This window comes from Onychostruthus taczanowskii, unplaced genomic scaffold, assembly GCF_017590055.1.
Source record: "Onychostruthus taczanowskii isolate IOZ18803 unplaced genomic scaffold, ASM1759005v1 scaffold74, whole genome shotgun sequence".
Lineage (NCBI taxonomy): Eukaryota > Metazoa > Chordata > Aves > Passeriformes > Passeridae > Onychostruthus > Onychostruthus taczanowskii.
In genome coordinates this window covers 2267492-2287174 of record NW_024505229.1, presented here as the reverse complement: position 1 = coordinate 2287174, position 19683 = coordinate 2267492, and the positions used below count along the sequence as shown (strand labels likewise).

The 19683-nt window shown below is 56.1% G+C and overlaps 1 protein-coding gene across 2 annotated transcripts; it reads left to right on the top strand.

Moving 5' to 3' along the window:
* The first annotated feature begins 539 nt into the window (after window positions 1-539).
* On the top strand, window positions 540-12864 carry SLC6A17 (solute carrier family 6 member 17). Of its 2 annotated transcripts, none has more exons than XM_041422687.1 (11): window positions 540-825; window positions 5822-5979; window positions 6259-6385; window positions 7023-7204; window positions 8303-8413; window positions 9406-9647; window positions 9922-10114; window positions 10454-10646; window positions 11258-11417; window positions 11915-12077; window positions 12496-12864. In XM_041422687.1, exons 1-11 carry the CDS (start codon window positions 540-542, stop codon window positions 12862-12864), a joined length of 2184 nt encoding a protein of 727 aa, XP_041278621.1. The 2 variants fall into 2 exon arrangements, with proteins under 2 accessions (XP_041278621.1, XP_041278622.1); XM_041422688.1 differs by having other exon boundaries at window positions 9922-10121; window positions 10464-10646.
* Window positions 12865-19683: the final 6819 nt, after the last annotated feature.

Sequence of the window (19683 nt, the reverse complement as noted above, 5' to 3'; positions counted from 1 at the left end):
GGACACAGGAGGCTCTTCTCCATGAATGAGAGCAGCTGTGGCTGCCCCTGGATCCCTGGAATTGTTCAAGGTCAGTTGGATGGGGCTCGGAGCATCCTGGTCTATGGAAGGTGTCCCTGGCTTGTTCAAGGTCAGGTTGGATGGGGCTCGGAGCATCCTGGCCTATGGAAGGTGTCCTTGCCCGTGGCAGGGGTGGGGTTGGATGAGATTTAAGGTCCCTTCCCACCCAAACCACCCTGGTACTCTCTAATTCTCAACCAGAACGTGGCTCCTGGTCCATCATTCCTGGAGCAGGAGACCCTCCACGTTCAGGTGAAGGTCCCAGGACACGGTGGGATGGACACCCTTCTCTCCTGGCGCTGCCAGTCCCACCAGCTCACTGGGGGTACGACAAACCCAAGTCACCCCAGCTGACCCCTTCCCCACGCAGGTCCTGCTGATGAAGAGGAGGTGAGTCCCGAGCTGTAGCTCCCACTCTGTGCTGTTCCCTGCGGGACGTTCACCCTCTTCCCTCGCCCGTCGTGCCCCGGGCCGTCCCGATGCCGAAGAACAGCAAGGTGACGCAGCGGGAGCACAGCAGCGAGCATGTCACCGAGTCGGTGGCCGACCTGCTGGCCCACCAGGAGCCCGTGGACTACAAACGCAGCGTCCTCAACGTGACGGGGGAGGCCTGGGACAAGCAGAAGGAGGGAGATGAGGAGCTGGACGCCGAGAACCGGCCGGCCTGGAACAGCAAGCTGCAGTACATCCTGGCGCAGATCGGCTACTCCGTGGGGCTGGGCAACGTCTGGCGCTTCCCCTACCTCTGCCAGAAGAATGGAGGAGGTGAGAGAGGGGCAGGGACGGGATCAGCCCTTGGAGAAGGGGGTGTGACCCAATCCTGCCTCGCTGCGTGTTGGGGTGTGGATCCCCGGAGAGGACAGGGGTGATTTGGGCTCTAAAATGGGTTATTTGGTATTGGTGCTACGATGCCCAATGGGTGAGAAGACTGCTGTGCAGAACTCCATGATATCAGAGGTTAAGTAATTATTTTATTATATACTATGTTACACTATATTACATTATATACTATATATATACACTATATATACTATATTACACTAACAAGAGCTATTACTAACTAACAAACTAAAAAACCAGTGACTCTCTGCCCAAGAGTCCTGACAAACACACGTGGATCCAGTTGGTCAAGGAATCCAAAACACCATCACCAGAATCCAATCAAGCAATCATCTTGAGTAAACAATCTCCAGAAAATTCCACATGGGGACAAACACAGGAGCAGCAAATGAGATAAGAATTGTTTTGATTATTCTTTTCCCTGCTTCTCTCACAGTTTCTCTCAGGAGAAATTCTGAGGAACTGCTCAGAGGGCATGTGAATGCCACAATTTGCACTCTAAAGTGTGTTGTTTGGGCTCTGAAGCGGGAAAGGGCTGCCAGAAGTTGTGCTGAGATGTGGAGATCTCCAGGATGGCCTCTTCCTAAAGATTGTCCACCTCCAAAGTCATGGTGAACCCCAGGTTGGGAGCCAGGATTTCTGGCTGCTCCCCCTGATTCCTGTTGGGAATATTTAGTTGCAAGGAACATCAGCCCCAGTATCCCTAGAGCTGTAGGCTTTGTGGTTCTCTGATCCCTCACCCCAGCCCTAGTGGCAGCTTGGGGCTGTGGCTGAGGTCCCCAGCGTCACGAATGACCCAGATTGCAGTGATGGGTACATGGCAGTTTTGGCACAGTGCTGTGCTCCCTTTGGTGTGCTGTTTTCAGCCCCACCACTCTAGAGCTGTGTGGTTCTCTGACCCCTAACCCTAACCCTAGTGCCTAATTTGGAAATTAGGGCTAAAAATGGAAGAGGGAGCTGCTCCATTCCTCTGGGTCGTCAAAGCCACATTTTGTGGTTCCATCCCATTCCCAAATCCTCCTTGCAGCCAGCCCATTCTCTCATCCCACTCCATGCCTCCTCCTTGGGTTTCCAAGAGCAGCCCAGAGGGTCAGGTCTCTCCAGCTGTGCTGAGCCCCACCACCCTTCATGACACTGAAGAGAGGGTGGGCTCCTCATCACTAATCCAACCCCAGTCCCTTCCCAGGCCTTTTGGGGGAGCCAGGACAGTGCCCCCATCCCCTGAGCTCTCTGTTCCCAGTGTTCCATCCTTTGCGTGGCCCCAGCCCTGCAGCTGCCGAACCTGCGGCGCCCTCAATAATTCAAACATCTCCGGTGTCACTGTCAGGATGAGTCACTCTGCCCTGTGCAGTCAGCACTCCCCTCCTGGGGCTGCTCAGCCCCATTCCCTTCCCTCCCATCTGGGATGGAGCCAGCTGTGCCTGGCTCCTGCATCCCAGCACTTCCCAGTGCCCTGCTTCAGCTCCAGCTCGGCTCGGTTTTGGCACAGCACAGCTCTTCACCCCAAATTCAGGGCTGGGAGAGGTTGGTACAGCCCAGCTCCTGCATCCCAGCACTTCCCAGTGCCCTGCTTCAGCTCCAGCTCGGCTCGGTTTTGGCACAGCACAGCTCTTCACCCCAAATTCAGGGCTGGGAGAGGTTGGTACAGCCCAGCTCCTGCATCCCAGCACTTCCCAGTGCCCTGCTTCAGCTCCAGCTCGGCTCGGTTTTGGCACAGCACAGCTCTTCACCCCAAATTCAGGGCTGGGAGAGGTTGGTACAGCCCAGCTCCTGCATCCCAGCACTTCCCAGTGCCCTGCTTCAGCTCCAGCTCGGCTCGGTTTTGGCACAGCACAGCTCTTCACCCCAAATTCAGGGCTGGGAGAGGTCAGTACAGCCCTGCTGGCTTCATTACAGCCCACAGCTGGCCTCTGATTGCCAAGAAAGTTTTCCCCACTAAATGAGATTTAGAACCAGATTTCCCCATTAAATGAGATTTTTTAAACCAGATTTAGAACCAGAGATTGGAGAACCAGCATCCTTCTTCTCTACAAGGATTAGCCCAGCTGTGCTTCAGTTTCCCCATGCCACAGCAATCCTTAATTAACCATAATTAGTGCACTCAATGAAAAATCCTCAGCTTAGGCTGAGCTCTCTGCTGTCCTGGGTATTTGGGGGGCTTTGGCCTCAGCTGAGCAGTGCTGGGTGATGGGAGGTGCCACTGGTACTCCCAGGCTGGTGTATTCCTCAATTCTGGGGCTGAACTTGCTGTCTGTATGTGGGGAGCATTAAAGGAGTGGTTTTGGACACAAGACCAGATGGGATGTGGAATGGGGATGGGGGCTGAGGCAGCACAGCCCTGGCACTGCTGCAGCAGAGGAGATGAGCAGTGGGTTTGACCCACCCTGTGCTGGGACCCAGGGGCACCGAGCCAGGCAGGGACTGGGACAAGCAGCTGCTTTTAGGAGCTCCTTGCTGCAATAGAACATCTTTCTGCAGCAGGACTTCAAATAAAAGCTTTACAAGCTGCCCCAGCCATTACCACTATTCCATGGATGGGGAAACTGAGGCACACAGCTGGGAACTGGCTTGAGCTTTAGATTGCTGGGCTTTGCTGGGTTTTTCTTTTGCCCAGGTAGCACCATCTGTCTGTCCCGCGGGGCAGGCACCGGTTCTCTGCCTTTTCCTCCTGCCATGTTTAACCCTCTTGGCTGGGGCTCCCACCAGGCCGTGAGCTGCTGCCAGCAGGAGTTTGGGAGGGTTGGACAGACCTTTCCTGGCACTCTGAGCAGCTCCAGGATGCGATGGCGGTGGCTGCTTTCTCTCCTGCTCCCCCAGCAGGTGTCTGCGGGGGAGAACGGCTGCGTGCTGGAGGCAGGATGGGCTGGAGCCAAATTCCCAGGACTCGGAGTGCCGGGAGCCAGCAGGGACTGGCAGCTCTGCTCTGGTGCTGCACAGCCGTGAGCTGCTGCTCACCTTTCCAGGCATCCTGGCAAGAAAATCTCCAATACTGGACAAATTTGCATCTGAATCTGTCTGGTGTCCAGCTATCTGTAGGTTGAGATAGCCAGGAGAGTGCTGCAGAGGTGGGATGCTCGTGGTCCTTCCTGAACTTCCCTGAGCTCCAGCTCTGCTCTCTGCCTCTCCTTTTACCCTCCCACTCACCCTGGGCTGCTGCACCTCAATTCCTCTCCCTACCCCCATTTTTAACACACCATTCCCCCCATGCTGGGGCTGATCTGCTTTGCAGAGTCTCTGCTTGGAGCAGCACCCCCTGCCCCAGGTCCTGCCTGGGCCCAGCTGTCACCGGGCTGTCAATCCAGGCAGGAATTTCGGTTGTCTTTGGACCGTCTGCTACCCTGCAGGAGCCAGGCACATTCTCCTGAGCCCATTCCTCAGCTCCTGGCAGGAGCTGGAGCCGTTCCTCAGCCGGGCTGCAGCGTGAGTCATCGCATCCCTCACGGTCATCGGCTCTGCTTCGGGAAGCACCAGCTCCCCTCCAGCCCCAGCGTCAGGTCATCGCATCCCTCACGGTCATCGGCTGTGCTTCGGGAAACAGGCATTAACCGAGTTTCTAATCCGAGTTGTTTCCAGTCCTTGGCCGTGCAGGGTGGCACATGGCACGGTGTTGCTGCAGCTGGGAATGTGGGATGTGCTGGGATAGGGGGCTGGGCTGTGTCTGGGGGAACAGGATGGCTCAGGAATGTGGCCGTGTCCCCAGGGGTCAGCTAATGGGGGTGGTCATTTGCACATGGTGTCTGGGTTTGGAGAGACAGGTGTCTGCTAAGGAAGGCAGGAGCCTCCCCTGAAATAGAAAATGCAAACCCCCTCCCTCCAAATTGTTATAAATTTGAAATTAAGGGGCTCTCAGGCAAAAATAAGGGAGCAGGAATAACAGCTCTTTAATAGGGAAGAAAATAAAAAGATAAAATAAACAATGCAGTAAACCAAAACAACACTGCCAGAGTCAGAACACACCTGACACCCTGTGGGTCAGGGTGCTGGCAGCAGTCCCATTGGAATTGTGGCTGCAGCCCTCCTGCAGTGCCAGGGGTGGTTCTGCTGGAGCAGGGATCCTGCAGAAGGGTGGAGTCTTCCTCTGAAGATCCAGTGGAAGAGGCAGCTGCTCCTCTGGGAATGCAGTGGAAAAGCTGCTCTCCTGTCCCAAAATATTAGATTGGATCCAGGTAGGAATGCTTGGCTCCTGCCCTGGGCGGAGCATCTCCCCATGGGATGCTGGAATTTGATCAGCCCTGCAGGGACACTCAGTGGCCATGGACAGCAGAGATCTGCTGGAGGGAGGATTGGCTGTGGGAGAGATAAAGAAAACTGCCCCATGAACAGAAGAGAACTGCCCCAGCTCTGACAGATGGGAAATAGAATACACATTGCCTTGCAATCCAGGACACGTGGAGATTTGTCTGTGTGGATTGAGGGAGTCCTTGGAGGCCTTGGTGTGAATCCCACATGATCTACACTGGCAGGGAATGCCACAGCCTTTGCTTCCACACACATGTTTGCTCCTCTTCACAGCTTCTGCTCTGGCCAAGCTCTGATCTGCATTCCTGGATCACAAAATCATGGAACATTTAGGTTGGAAAAGCTCTCTAAGATCATTGAGTCCAAACATCAGCCCAGCACAAGGCCACCACTAGCCCCTGTCCCCACCTGGCACACCCACACGGTTTTTAAACCCTTGCAGGGATGGGGATTCCCTGCTGCCCTGGACAGCATGTGCCAGTGCCTGACCATCCTTCCCATGAAGAAATTTGTCCCAATATCCAATCTCAGCCTCCCCTGGTACAACTTGAGGCTGTTTGCAAATGAACTGATTGACCAGGCAGAGCGTGCCCCAGCTCTGTCCTGCTTGTCCGCCCTTGTCCATCTGTCCTTGGCTGCACTGGAGCAGGGAGATGTAGAATGGCCTTTCTCTCCCTTCCAGGTGCCTACCTGGTCCCTTACCTGGTCCTGCTCATCATCATCGGGCTGCCCCTGTTCTTCCTGGAGCTGGCAGTGGGGCAGCGCATCCGCCGGGGCAGCATCGGCGTCTGGAATTACATCTGTCCCCGCCTGGGAGGCATCGGCTACGCCAGCTGCCTGGTGAGCGTGCCCAGGGACCCTCCAGCCCTGCCCTGGGGACCTTCCAGCCCTGCCCGGGGACCGTCCAGCCCTGCCCCGGGGTCAGCGGGGTGAGGCAAACCCCGAGGAGCCCCAGCGGGAGGTTCGAGGGGCCAGGAGTTGTTGTTCCAGCTCCATCCATGGCTAGAGGGCTGGTTTGGGGATGCGCCCACCCCCTGATTCCTGCAGCCCCGGAGGTGCCCTGGGGATATTTCACTGCCCTGTGGTTTGATGCCATGTCCTCCTCCTTGCTCCCCCCAGGTCTGTTTTTTTGTTGGTCTCTATTACAACGTCATCATCGGCTGGAGCATCTTTTACTTCTTCAAGTCCTTCCAGTACCCCCTGCCCTGGAGCGAGTGCCCCATCGTGAAGAACGGCTCCGTGGCCGGTGAGGCACAGGGGTCGGCTGGGAGGGAGCAGCTCCAAGGGAAGGGGGGCTGTGGGGCCCTGTGGGACTCATCTTCACCCCAAGAGATGGTGGGGCCACAGCAGGCAGAAGTTCCTCTCTGGCCCAGCTGTCCTGACCATATGAAGAGCTTCCCCTTGGGTTGGATGAGTCTCTCCGGTGCTCTCTCTCCCCACTGATGGGATTTGATGCCAGTTTGGGAATCCAGAGTCTCCACTGATGGGATTTCCAGGCTGCCTCAGTGCTTGAGGCCAGGATCTGACCCAGGACCATGGAGGGAGGCAGCGAGAGTCAGGCAGGGGCTGCTCCACTCCCTGCCTGAGACACGGATGGAGCTAATGCTGTTTTAGAACATCTGAGCATCGGCTTGGGACTCTCTGAGAGGTTTTATAGCAAACGAAAATGTCTCTCCCCGTATTTAACATCTCATTTTCACCTGGCAGTAGTTTTATGTCCTGTCTCTTCTTTTCCCTGCTAAGAATGAGCCCCATTAATTTCTGCCCCTCAGTTTCCAGAGGTGTCTCCCTGTCCTGGCTGGCTCCAGCAGGTCTTTGATGTTTGATCAGCCCAGGAGACAGTGGATGACTCCCCCTCATGCTCTCCTGCCTCTCTCCTGCAGTTGTGGAGACCGAATGCGAGAGGAGCTCAGCCACCACCTACTTCTGGTACCGGGAGACCCTGGACATCTCCAACTCCATCTCTGAGAGCGGGGGGCTCAACTGGAAGATGACCCTGTGTCTGCTGGTGGCCTGGAGCCTTGTTGGCCTGGCCATGATCAAAGGCATCCAGTCCTCAGGGAAGGTGGGTGTTGGTGGCCACCTGAGCCTGGCTGGGCTCTGTCCTGGAAGCAGGAACCTGCTGGACACACTATCCTGCCCTGCTCTGGGGTACCAGTGGAATGCTGTGTCCCCTGGGATGGTCACACCCGCTCCACAGCTGGGGTCACCTCTGGAAGAATGCAGAATAAGATCAAAAGAGGGTGTAGGGAAGAGGTTTAGTTCAACTGACACGTGCAGCCAGGCCTTGGCCACACCAGCACAGAGAAGCCTGAGCTCCAGCACTTCACAGAATCAGTTAGGTTGGAAAAGGCCTTTGAGGTCATCAAGTCCAACCTGTGACCCAACACCACCCTGCCAGCCAGGCCATGGCACTGAGAGCCACATCCAGCCTTTTATTAAGCACTCCTGGAATGGTGACTCCACCAGCTCCCTGGGCAGCCCCTTGTGATGCCCAGTCACTCCTCCTGTGAAGATCTTCCTACTGTCCAGCCTGAAGCTCCCTTGGAGCAGCTTAAAGCTGTTTTCTCTTGTCTTGGGAGCAGAGCCCGACCCCCCTGGCAGGGCCCTCCTGTCAAGGAGCTGTAGAGAGGGATGAGGTCACCCCCGAGCCCCCTCTTCTCCAGGCTGAGCTCCCTCAGCCCCTCCTCACAGCACTTGTGCTCCAGACCCTTCCTCAGCCTTGTTGCCCTTCTCTGGCACACCCCAGCACCCCAGCATCTTTCCTAAATTGGGGACCTGTAACAGGACACAGCACTCGAGGTGCTGCCCAACCAGTGCTGAGCACAGGGGAAGAATCACTGCCCTGCTCCTGCTGGCCACACCATTCCTGATCCACGCCAGGAGCCATTGGCCTTCTTGGCCACCAGGGCACACTGCTGGCTCATGTCCAGCCTACTGTCCATCAGTGTCCCCAGGTCCCTTTCTGCCTGGGCAGTGCCCAGCCACCTGTACCATGCTGCCCCGAGGGGTCCCACAGTTCATCCCTGGGGAGCCAGCCCCATCCTGGGGAAGGAAGCGCTCCCTTCTCCCCGCTGTGGGCTGTCCATAGGTTGGATGGGAGGGTGGCTGGGCGCAGGGGGCAGGAGCTGAGGCTGTGCTGTGTTCATCCCTCTCGCTCCAGGTGATGTACTTCAGCTCCCTCTTCCCATACCTGGTGCTTGTTTGCTTCTTGGTGCGGGGGCTGCTGCTGCGTGGGGCAGTGGATGGGATCATGCACATGTTCACACCCAAGGTGAGAGTTCCAAGCCCAGCAGACTCCAAGCAGGTTCCCCTCCTGGCTGGTCATGTCCTATTTTCCCTTATTCTCTTACTATTCCCCTTATTTTGCTCCCCACCCCGAAAATCAAAGTACCAGCCCCAAACATGGGGATCCTGATAGATCATCAGGATGTGGAATGGTTCCCAAAATTCAGGGTGTGGCCAGGACAGCCATGAGCCTCACAAGCTCACCATCCTCAGCTACCCAGATGCCAGGGTGGGGGCCACAGAGGTGCCCAAGGCAATATGTAAATACAAAGATTTAATGGAGAGCTGCTGGCTGGCAGAAAAACCTCTGCTGGTGGTATGCACTTATTAATTAAGCAGCTAATTAATTAATTAAGCAGAGATGTAGATGCATCAGCTCAGCCGGCGAGGCTGTTAGAAGACATTAATTATGGTCTCTTGATGAATGATGCTGGGAGGTCTCCAGGCTGCAGCTCTGGCTCCCAGGATGGGGAGTGTGGCTTGGAGGGGACCACAGCTCAAACACCCCCCAGCCAGGATGTTTGATTTCAGTGCTCCAGGTGCTCTGGAAGCAGGAGATGGCCAGGGGAGGATGGAGACCCATCCCTGGGAATGTGGTGGTGCCCTGGGCTGGGGGGACACGGACTGGGGAGCTGCACAGAGAGAGATGGAACCCCCAGTTAGGCCTCCGGGGCAGGTGGAGCAGGCAGAGACGTGGTCAGGTCAAACCTTGTCCTGGCCTCTCTGTGCCTGTTTCTCCCTCTGTGTGAATGAGGAGAAGGACCTGTGAGTGCTGGGTAAAGCCAGACCTGAGCACGGCAGATCATGGAATCATGCAGTGGTTTGGATTGGATGGGGTTTTAGAGATCATTTCCTTCCACTGCCCCACCAAAGCAGCTCACAGCTGCCCCAAAACCAGCTCAGCCCTTTTAATGTAGCTCTGGGATGGGCTGTGGGGCCACCAGGCCACCTAACTTCTTCTTCTGTCTTCCCTCCAAGCTGGACAAGATGCTGGACCCCCAGGTGTGGCGTGAAGCAGCCACACAGGTTTTCTTCGCCTTGGGCCTGGGTTTTGGGGGGGTCATTGCCTTCTCCAGCTACAACAAGCAGGACAACAACTGCCACTTCGATGCCACCCTTGTCTCCTTCATCAACTTCTTCACGTCTGTGCTGGCCACTCTCGTTGTGTTTGCTGTGCTGGGCTTCAAGGCCAACATCATGAATGAGAAATGCGTGGTGGAGTAAGATTTGCTTTTTCTCTGTTTGGGGCAGGTCTTTACTGCTGCCACTTGTGGTGGGTCTGAAGCTGGATGATCCTGGGGTTTGGTGGACCCAAGTCCCTGATGGTCAGGCCCTGGATTTCCAGGGATGTACCTCTGTAGCTGAGGGAGTTGGACATTCAGCTCCTCCGAGCTAAAATCCAGCCCCAAGATGGGCTCTTAATCTGCAGCTTGGGTGTGAATCCAATGTGTCTCAGGTGCCCTGCATCACCTGAGAGGTTCTGCTCTCCCTTAGGAACGCTGAGAAGATCTTGGGCTACCTGAACACCAATGTGCTGAGCCATGACCTCATCCCACCCCACGTGAACTTCTCCCACCTCACTGCCAAGGACTACCACGAGATGTACAGGGTGATCATGACGGTGAAGGAGGGGCACTTCAAAGAGCTGGGCCTGGATGCCTGCCTGTTGGAGGATGAACTCAACAAGGTACCTGGTGGCACTCCTGGTGGGACCAGCAGGTCACCCGCCCCATTGCCTCTCCCTGTGTCAATCCTGGGCACATGGATCTGGAAAAACAACTTTAGAGACCCTCCAGGGATGGAGAATCTGAGTCCCTATGGTTTTACCAGCAGGCAGGGGTCCTCCTGGGGTGGGAGAAGCTCTGTCTAGTACAGGTTGAGCAGGGTCATCACCAGTTCATCTCCAGTACCAGACTGGGGTTTTCTTTCCTTGAAGAGGGTTTGGTGAGGGAAACCTGAGAGGGGCCGAATTCTGTGTCCCTGACAAGTTTCTTCCCATGTTTTGGTCCTCTTCCCATCTCAACAGTCGGTGCAAGGGACTGGCCTGGCCTTCATTGCCTTCACAGAAGCCATGACCCACTTCCCAGCCTCGCCCTTCTGGTCCGTCATGTTCTTCTTGATGCTGATCAACCTGGGCCTGGGGAGCATGATCGGGACCATGTCAGGCATCACCACGCCCATCATCGATACCTTCAAGGTGCGGAAGGAAGTGTTCACAGGTGAGGTCTCTTCTCCTGCCACCTCCTTGGGAAGGGGTGGGAGGTCCCCATTGCCTTGAGGAGTCACTCCAGAAAAGTGTGGACATGGTGGGGGGTGAACTGAGCCGTGCCCATGCAGGGAATGAACCTTCTAGAGGTCCTGGTGTACCTCAGGAGGCTCTGCTGACCATGCCCATGCAGGCAATGAACCTTCTGGAGGTCCTGGTGTACCTCAGGAGGCTGTGCTGACCATGCCCATGCAGGGAATGAACCTTCTGGAGGTCCCGGTGTCCCTCAGGAGGCTCCATTGATCATGCCCACGCAGGGAATGAACCTTCTGGAGGTCTTGGTGTCCCTCAGGAGGCTCCACTGACCATGCAGTGAATTAACCTTCTGGAGGTCCTGGTGTCCCTCAGGAGGCTGTGCTGACCATGCCCATGCAGGGAATGAACCTTCTGGAGGTCTTGGTGTCCCTCAGGAGGCTCCACTGACCATGCAGTGAATTAACCTTCTGGAGGTCCTGGTGTACCTCAGGAGGCTGTGCTGACCATGCCCATGCAGGGAATGGACCTTCTGGAGGTCTTGGTGTCCCTCTGGAGGCTCTGCTGACCAGGCCCATTTGCTCCCCACAGTTGGTTGCTGCATCTTCGCCTTCGTAGTGGGGCTGATCTTTGTGCAGCGCTCTGGAAACTACTTTGTCACCATGTTTGATGATTACTCAGCCACGCTGCCGCTCACCGTCGTGGTCATCCTGGAGAACATCGCTGTGGCCTGGATTTATGGCACCAAGAAGTAAGGAATTTCTACAGCAAAAGGAGTAACTGTGGTGTAACTCTTTCCACCTCTTTTCCATATGGGCTTTTTCTCCAGGAGAAAATGTTCCAAGGGCAGTTATAGAGGCAGGAATTTGTTTCACTTTGATCCTCCTGCCCTGTCCTGGTGTAATGCAGCCCCAGGAGTGGATCCTTCTTGTGGGTATCTCCTCTTGGTTGTGATGCTCTGTTACTTGTGATGACCCTTTTTTTCTGAGGTTTCCAGGTCCTTCTGGAAGGGGAGGCTGTTCCCCAACAGTTCTCCTTGTTCAGAAGTTGTCCAGAGCAAAGACAGCTCTGGATAATGCTCAGATGGTCTTGTCCTGAGGAGTTTTGCACAAGTTCTTCAGGCTTGAGGGATGCTGAGATGGTCAGCTGGGTTCTTCAGGCTCTACCTTGAGCAACAGTGGGGCTCCTGGGAGGTTGTTTCTCACTGGAAGCTGGGGGATATCACAATTCCAAGTCTTTCCTCGGCAGGTTCATGCAGGAGCTGACGGAAATGCTGGGTTTCCGGCCCTACCAGTTCTACTACTACGCCTGGAAGTACGTGTCCCCCATCTGCATGGCCGTGCTCATGACAGCCAGCATCATCCAGCTGGGAGTCAGCCCCCCGGGATACAGTGCGTGGATCAGAGAGGAGGTGAGCACAGCTCCCTCCCCTTCCCCACCCATGCCCCAGCACAGCACGGGCAGCTCAGAGCTGCAGACCACTCTGGTCATCCCAGCTCTGCTCATTCCTCCTTCCTCTCCTGCTGGGTGACATTCCCACCCTGCTCATCCTCTGGGAGCAGTTTGTTCACACTGCCCAGATATCTCCAGGTAGATATTTCAGCCCTGCCCGTGGGCTGAAATTTGTGTTGATTTTGGTTGGCTCCCACAGCTCCATGCTGTGCCCAGCATTCCGTGTGAGGATCCTTTCCCTCGACCTGAGCCCACCTTCACGTGGTGTCCCTGGTCTGGCAGGAGGCAGCAGGAGCTGTCTGGTGTTTTGGAGACGTTGTACCTGATGGGCATCACTGCTGCAGCAGCCTCGAGACGTTAATGTCTGTCTCTTCCAGGCTGCTGAAAAGTTCCTGTTCTACCCAACATGGGCCATGGCCATCCTCATCTCCCTGATCATCCTGGCATCCCTCCCTCTGCCTCTGGTCTTCATCCTCCGGCAGTTCCACCTGGTGTCGGACGGCTCCAACGCGCTCTCCGTCACCTACAAGAAGGGTCGCATGATGAAGGACATCTCCAACTTGGAAGACAACGACGAGACCCGCTTCATCCTGAGCAAAGTGCCCAGCGAGACGCCATCCCCCATGCCCACGCACCGCTCCTACCTGGGCCCCGGGAGCAGCTCCCCCATGGAAATGAGCAGCGCTCCCAACGGACGGTACGGGAGCGGCTACCTGCTGGCCAGCACCCCCGAGTCTGAACTGTGAGGGTTGCCTGCCCACCACCCCCACCGGGAGAGGAGGGCACTGGGGAGTGGATCCTGGCTGTCCAGGCAACAGGAAAATTAATTACTAAGGGTGGAGAAGAATTTATTACTAAGATGAAGAAGAAACCCCTCTTAAAATCGTAAGCAAAGCAGCCATTTCTGAGATGACATCCGGAAGAAGGGATTGCAGGAGGGGCAGGACTCCTCTGACAACCCTCGGTGGAAAGGCAGGACCCCTGGACTCACCTCTGGGGAAGGAACGAGGAGTAAGAGACGCTGCAATACCTTTTCAAGAGTTGTTCTCGTGCAGCTCAAATCCGAAGCAAAGAATCTCTCTCTTTTCTAAGCAGCTGATGGTTGGAACAAGGACCTGGCAGCAGGTGGGAAGCCAATCACACTTCCTCCTGTCACCCAGAGCTCTTCCCTCCCCGTCTGTTGTCCTTTAGCTGGGAAGAGTCATGGCCTTATTCCAACGAGCACAATTAATCATCGATGTTCATAGCACAAAAAGGTGCTCTTGTTGTCACCATCGTTGTTGTTGTTGTATCTCCTGTAGGTTTTTATAGCTGTGGACACACCCAAATAACCCCCCAAATTCTGACCAGGGTTGGCAGGGAGCAGCATGGGGCTGGCTGTGGTGTTGGAATGTGTGAGACAGGGCAGGGTGAATCCCTGGAATCTTTGTTGCCACCAGCACAGGGACGGTGGCTGGGAGTTCTTTGGAAGCACGGAGATGTCACAGCCATGGGATGGAGTAGCTGGGATGCTCCATGGGTTGGTGGTGATGGTGCTGAGTGGCAGGAGGACCCCTGAAGTGACAGTGGTTTGGGGGTGTGAGGCTGTGTGGGGTCTGGGTGGGGTTGGTGTGATGGGGGTCAGGAGTGCTCTCCTGGAATTACTCCTGATGTGGGGGATGCTCTGCTGAACCAAAATCCCTGGCATGGTGATCATCTCCTCTCACTCCTCTCTCTTCAGATGTCCCAGAGGGACAAGCAGAGGAGCTGTGGGACATGCAGTCCTACCACACTCCTGGTTTAGCTCTCAGGAAACCACCCCTGACTTCCCACCCGTGCCCCCCTGCCGAGGTGAGCTGGGCAGTGGTTCTCTCTGGATGTGCCTCCTCATTTCTCCTCGTGTCCCCTCCGAGCCAGGGGTTTGGCATTGCCTCCTGTCACACCCCACAGGGGCTCAGCAGCCTTTGGATGGGGGTGACCAGCTCTTGGGGACCACAGGCATCCGAGGGGCAGTGGCTCCTGGGAGCCAGTGCCGGTCCCCACTAGCTCTTGATCCAGGCTGGGGAGCCCTTGTGAGAGTCCAGGGGCCTCTATTGTGCCCATCCGTGTTTTTGGGGGATCTGACTGATGTGACCTCATGTTGTTTCTCCCCCAGCTGTTTGGAAAGGTGGGATCTTCTAGCTCTAAGTCCCACTGGGACTGAGGGTCATGTCCCTGCATCCTACCTGTAACCAAGCACTTTCTGCCAAGGGTGTCAGGATAGCCTGGCATCGTCCCCCTTTTCCTTTGGGACACGGAAGCAGCACACTCTCTCTCCTCTGTTGCCTCCAAAGGCTGGGGGAGTGCCTCACCCTGGGTCCTGCTGGGCTTAGGTTGTGCAGGAAGACCTTTGAGGCCGCTCTGAAGGCCACGTTTGTGGGTGCTGGTTCATGAGCCCTTCTCTCCTCTGCTTTTCTGTCAATTGCTTTTCTTTCACCTTGGTTCTCCTTTTGGCTGGAGGTGAAGGCAGGAAGCAGCTGGTCCATTCACCACACCCCTGACATCCATGGGGCCAGCAGGTTCCCACAGTGACATCTCTTGTGGGTGTGATCCTTCATTCACAGTCTGCTCCATGGACTTGGCTGGTGACCTGGAGACTCTTCCAGGACAATTAGCTCAAGCCCTTCGTTAACTGTTTTTCTGGGGGGAAGATGGAGGAGTAGAATGAACCAAAGCAGCTCAGTGATGGTTCCAAGATCTGTGAGTCAGGATCAGCCATGCTCCTCCAGAAGTTCCCCCTTCCTCATCCCCTCCCATCTCTTTCTCCTTCCTCTGCCCATGCAAGAGGGACACAGAAATGTCCCTATGGCATCATCTCTGGAAGGGAGAGCCCCAAATCCGGTGGCATTTCCCCATCATTAGGCAACATTTTCCCTCCCATTTCTTATGGGGTCCATCCTCACTGACCAGCAGGACAGAGGATGAGTCAAATCCTTGCCCAGCATCACCTCCCCAACGCCCCCGAGCCTGGGGCTGGATTCCCACCGTAGCTCCCATGGAGTTAATGGAGCAGGACACCTCCCGTAGCCAGAACGCTCAGTCCCATGTGCTCCCATGGCATGATGCTCCTTGAACCCCGGGGCGAAGGATCCAGCCCTCCCTCTCTCCCACCCCTGCTCCCAAACCAGCCGGGGAGGAGCTCGCTTTCCTCTCTTCTTGCAGCATCAATAAGAGGCAAAGTCAATAAGAAGGTAACAAAGAAGCTATATTATATATATATATAAAATATATACTGAGAGAGGAGATGGAATAATAACCTAGAGATTCTCTATTTCTATTGTATATTTATTCTGTAAATGTCACTGTAAATGCTGTTAAATGACAAATCGTATTCCAAAGTGGCCCATGACCTATTTTCATTCCCAGTGCTGTACAGATCAATTCTCATTCTATAGCAGGGCATATTTTTACCTTTTTATTTCTTGTGTCTGGTGGGTGCACGCCCCCTTCTCCCCCCAGCCCCATGGTGCCCAGCTGCCCTGGGGATCCAGCAGAGAGGAGGAGGAGGGACGACACCTTTACTTTTATCTGTGGAAATACTCGTGTTTTGTCGTGGCATTTGCTCGGTGTGACACACGGGGTTTTGGGGGGTGTGTGTGTGTGTGTTAGGTGTTAGGAGCTCCGTGTTGTCGCCGTGGCAGCGTGCGCGTGTTCGTCCGTAGATGCCGTGCGTGGGGTGCGCGTGTCCGTGTGCGTGGCTGCCTTTAGCATTCACTTCTGGCTCTACTCGCTCACTTTTGGAGCCTGTGTGGGGCTGTGGGGGTTTCTCCCGCTCGCCGGGGCAGGTTCTCCCTCCACACACCTTCTCGGGGTGCCAGGCTGCGGATTGGGCCGACCCCCAGTGGCTTTTAGCCCTAAAAATCACTTCTTTTCCTCTTTTTCTGCACAGAGGCACAGGGAATAGCTGCTAGTTGTGAGCACAGGCACTTTTCAGTTTTCCTTCAGGCGGTGGGACAAAGAGGGGGGAACCGCTGCCGATATCCCTGTCCCCCCACATCAGCTCCTGGAGGGGTTCCCAGCCCGGATCCTGCTGCTCAGAGCAGCGGGGTGTCCCTGCGAGGGGTCCGAACCCGTTCCCTCTCAGGGGAAGGGTGTTCAGTGGGTCTGCAGAGGGCACAAAGGAGGTCGCTGGGGGCACACCCTGTGCTGCTGGAGCTGCAGGTCCGGCCTGCAGGGCTGGAGTTGGGGTGCTCTGTTCCCCAGCACCGGCCTCTGCTGCAGGGAGCTTGGCCCCGGTGCAAGGCAGAGGGCACGACTGGAGCTGGGTCCCCAGGGTGTCCCACGGCTCCTTCCCCCCAATCCCTCCAGAACAGCCCCTTCCTCACCTCTCAGCTCCTGCCCAGACCCTGACAGGTCACGTTCAGCCCCAGCACCTCCCAGAAGCAGCTCCCACTGCCTTCTAATGGCCCCCACCCTTCCCGACGCGGGTCTCGCTGGCAGGAGCGGGGCCGGGTGGCCTCGGCGGCCGGGAGGGACATGGCACAGCACGGGAACACGCAGGATGCGGCTGCTTCCCCTGGGACAAGCACAACACTGGCGAAACCCTCCTGTACAGTAAAGCACAGAGCTGGTAGTGGCGTGTCCCGTGTCCCCGGTAGCCGCAGTAGTTCCCACGTGTGCCGGGCGGGGCCGGGCTGCGCCGCCCGGGCTCCTCGGACACCGAGAGAAACCCTGTAAGAGCTGTATCAGAGTCTGATTAAAAGTCTCTTCTTACCAAGTCTCTCCTCACCGAGTCTCTTCTGTGCCTCTGTTTCCTTCCTTGGGTGGGCTTTGGGGTCTCTCTGAGGTTTAGGGTGGCAGAGACAGAAAGCGAAGGGCCCACGGGTGTCGAGGTCTGTCCTTCCCTGTCTGTCCCACTGTTGTCCTTCTGTCTCCCCTCATCCCTTCCTCCACCCAGCATCTGCCTCTGCCTGGGCCTTGCTCAGAGCCAGCTGTGTGTGGGTGCTTCAGGAGCGTGTGGAGGTTCTTTTCCCTGCTGGGCCAGTTTAACCAGTAGCCCTTGGCTTTCCAGGGCACTGGGACTGGTCTGCTCCTCTGCACAGTGCCCTGCTAGCAGTGCTGCTGGCTTATCCTGAGTGCTGGGAGTCTGGAGAAGGACCTGGGGTTTCCAGCAATCCCAGATGACTCCAGCTGCTGGGAATTAGCTCAGGTTAGCTGGGAAGCAGAGCTGCTTCTTCCCTTCCCTCCCATCTCTGCTGGCTTGTTTGGCTTTGCCGGGGCTGCTTCAGAGAGCATGAGGAAGGAGGGAAGAGATGGATGCAGAGGAGATCCCTGCCCTGGGGATGCCACCACACATGGGGACACTGCCACGGCCATGAGCTGAGCCTGTCCCCACGCAGGGGCAGCTGTGGGGAGGCAGGGAAGGTCTTTTGGGCACCATCTGGAGATGTTGGTGCAGCACTGACAGAACCAAAGGTCACAGCCTCAAGCTGCAGCAAGGGAAATTTAGGTTGGATATTAGGAAAAAGTTTTTCATGCAAAGGATGATAAAGCTCTGCAGTGGCTGCCCGGGGAGGTGGTGCAGTCCCCATCCCTGGGTGTGTTTAACAAAGCCTGGATGTGGCACTGGGTGCCAGGGTTTAGTTGAGGTGTTGGGGCTGGGCTGGACTCAGTGATCTTGAAGGTCTCTTCAACCTGGTAATTCTGTGATTCTGTGAATTCTGTGACTGGGGTAAGTGTCTGACATGGCTGGAGGAGCAGCACTGCCCAGGGAGGGGACAGGAGGTGGCAGAATGTTCTCCGTGTCCCAGAGGACATCCAGGACCCAGCTCTGAGGGAAACATCCCCCAGGAGTGTTGACCAGGACAGTGGGACACGTGGGGCAGCTCTGACCCCAGCACAGCCCAGGTCTGGGGGAGCAGGGATGGAGATCCCAGCTCAGGGCAATGCCAAGTGCTCCATGGGACACGTGTGGTGTCACTGCTGTGCTGAACCAGCTGAACTCAGCCCATCCTGTGCTCCCAGGGGCTCAGAGGGGCCAGAAAATCCCAGCACCAGGGCCTTCCTGAAAACAGGTGAGAAAAACAAACTGGAGGGGTGATTCTGGCCCCTGGGGGATGGAAAATGACACAGAAATGGGCCCAAATGTGGGACTTAAGCCAAATACACTCTATTTTAAAAACCCCACAAATACTGAACTTCCTGTGACAGTGAGGGAGAGAGGTTTCAGAGCCTGCTGGGAGGTGAAGGACATTGCTGTGGATGTGGGGGTGGGTTTTTGGGTCTCCCATCTCAAAACAACTCTGGACCAGGCTCCGGGCACGAGGTGTGTTCGGACACGAGGTGGAGCTGCTACAGCAGCATCTGCTGTGATTCCCTTGGCACCTCGGGAAGGAAAGGACATCCTGATGCTTCCAGACAGGGAAACCGAGGCACGGCCCCCCCGCACGAACCGCTCTGGCTCATTCCAAAGCCGGACCATGCCCACCGCTGTCCTCGCTCCAGCCCAGCCCCCTCCCGGTCCCAAGCCGCTTTTACGGAGTGAAATTGCGTCAGCGATGCCGAGGATGGAGCCAGATTCTCCCCAGACCCCGCCAGGCTCCGGCGCCCGTGTTTTGCCTGCCGGGGCTCCAGGCGGAGCGCAGGACACGAGGTGGCACTGTGTGACAGAGCAAGGGACGCGCCAGCAATTCGGGGAGCGCTCCCCACCCGGGAATGGTGCGAGCTGCCCTTCCAGGCTGAGCTCAGGGAGGGATGGGGCTGCAAACTCTGTCAGTGTAACCTGCACTGCTGAAATGAGGAATTGTAGCTGAAAAATTCACCTGGCAGAGGCAGAGAGGAGAGACAGAGCTTGTCCATGGCTTGTGACAGCTTTTTTGGGAAGAGCCAGCTCCAAGAGAGAGACTAGAGAGGTTTCTTGGGGATCACACCCTGGGGAGGGAAGTGCTGTGGGTGCCACGCACACAGATCAGAGATGAATCTGTCCCACCAAAAACCCGAGGGCAGAGAGCTCGTTTGGAGCATCCAGGGGTTCCTGAGGACAACATGTCTTTCATTAATGAGATTCTGGCCTAGAAGGACCTGGAGAGTTTGGTTTGGCTATTTCTGCACCAAAACAGGATTGTCTGTCCCTAAACTGCTGCACTCCACCCTCCTCCTCTGTCCTTCCATGGACAGAGACCTTGAGGGGTCCCAGTGTGCCCCCAGCCTCTCTGTGGGGCCACTCAGCCCCCTGAGCATCCCGTGCTCTCTCCTGCTGCTCTCTCCCCACCTCTGGGGATGTGCCTGATGTGCAGGACCTTGGGCCAGGCTCAGGTGCTGTGCTGGGTCAGGGGAAGAGGCCATGGTGACCCAGAGACCCCTTCTCATGTCCTCAGGACCCATCCAAGGCTTTCCAGGCTAGAGCTGATCCTCCTCGAGATCTTCCAGGTCCTGCTCTTCATTCCATCCTTTAGATGTTATCTGAGATGCCTTGAGCCTTGCAGGACATCACTGCAGAAGTGACTCCTTGCTCCAAAAAGCCCCTTATTTATCCAGCTCTTTCCAATTTTTTCTCTCCTTCTCTCTCTCTATTTTCTTTTCTTTTTTTTTTCTTTTCTTTTTTTCCC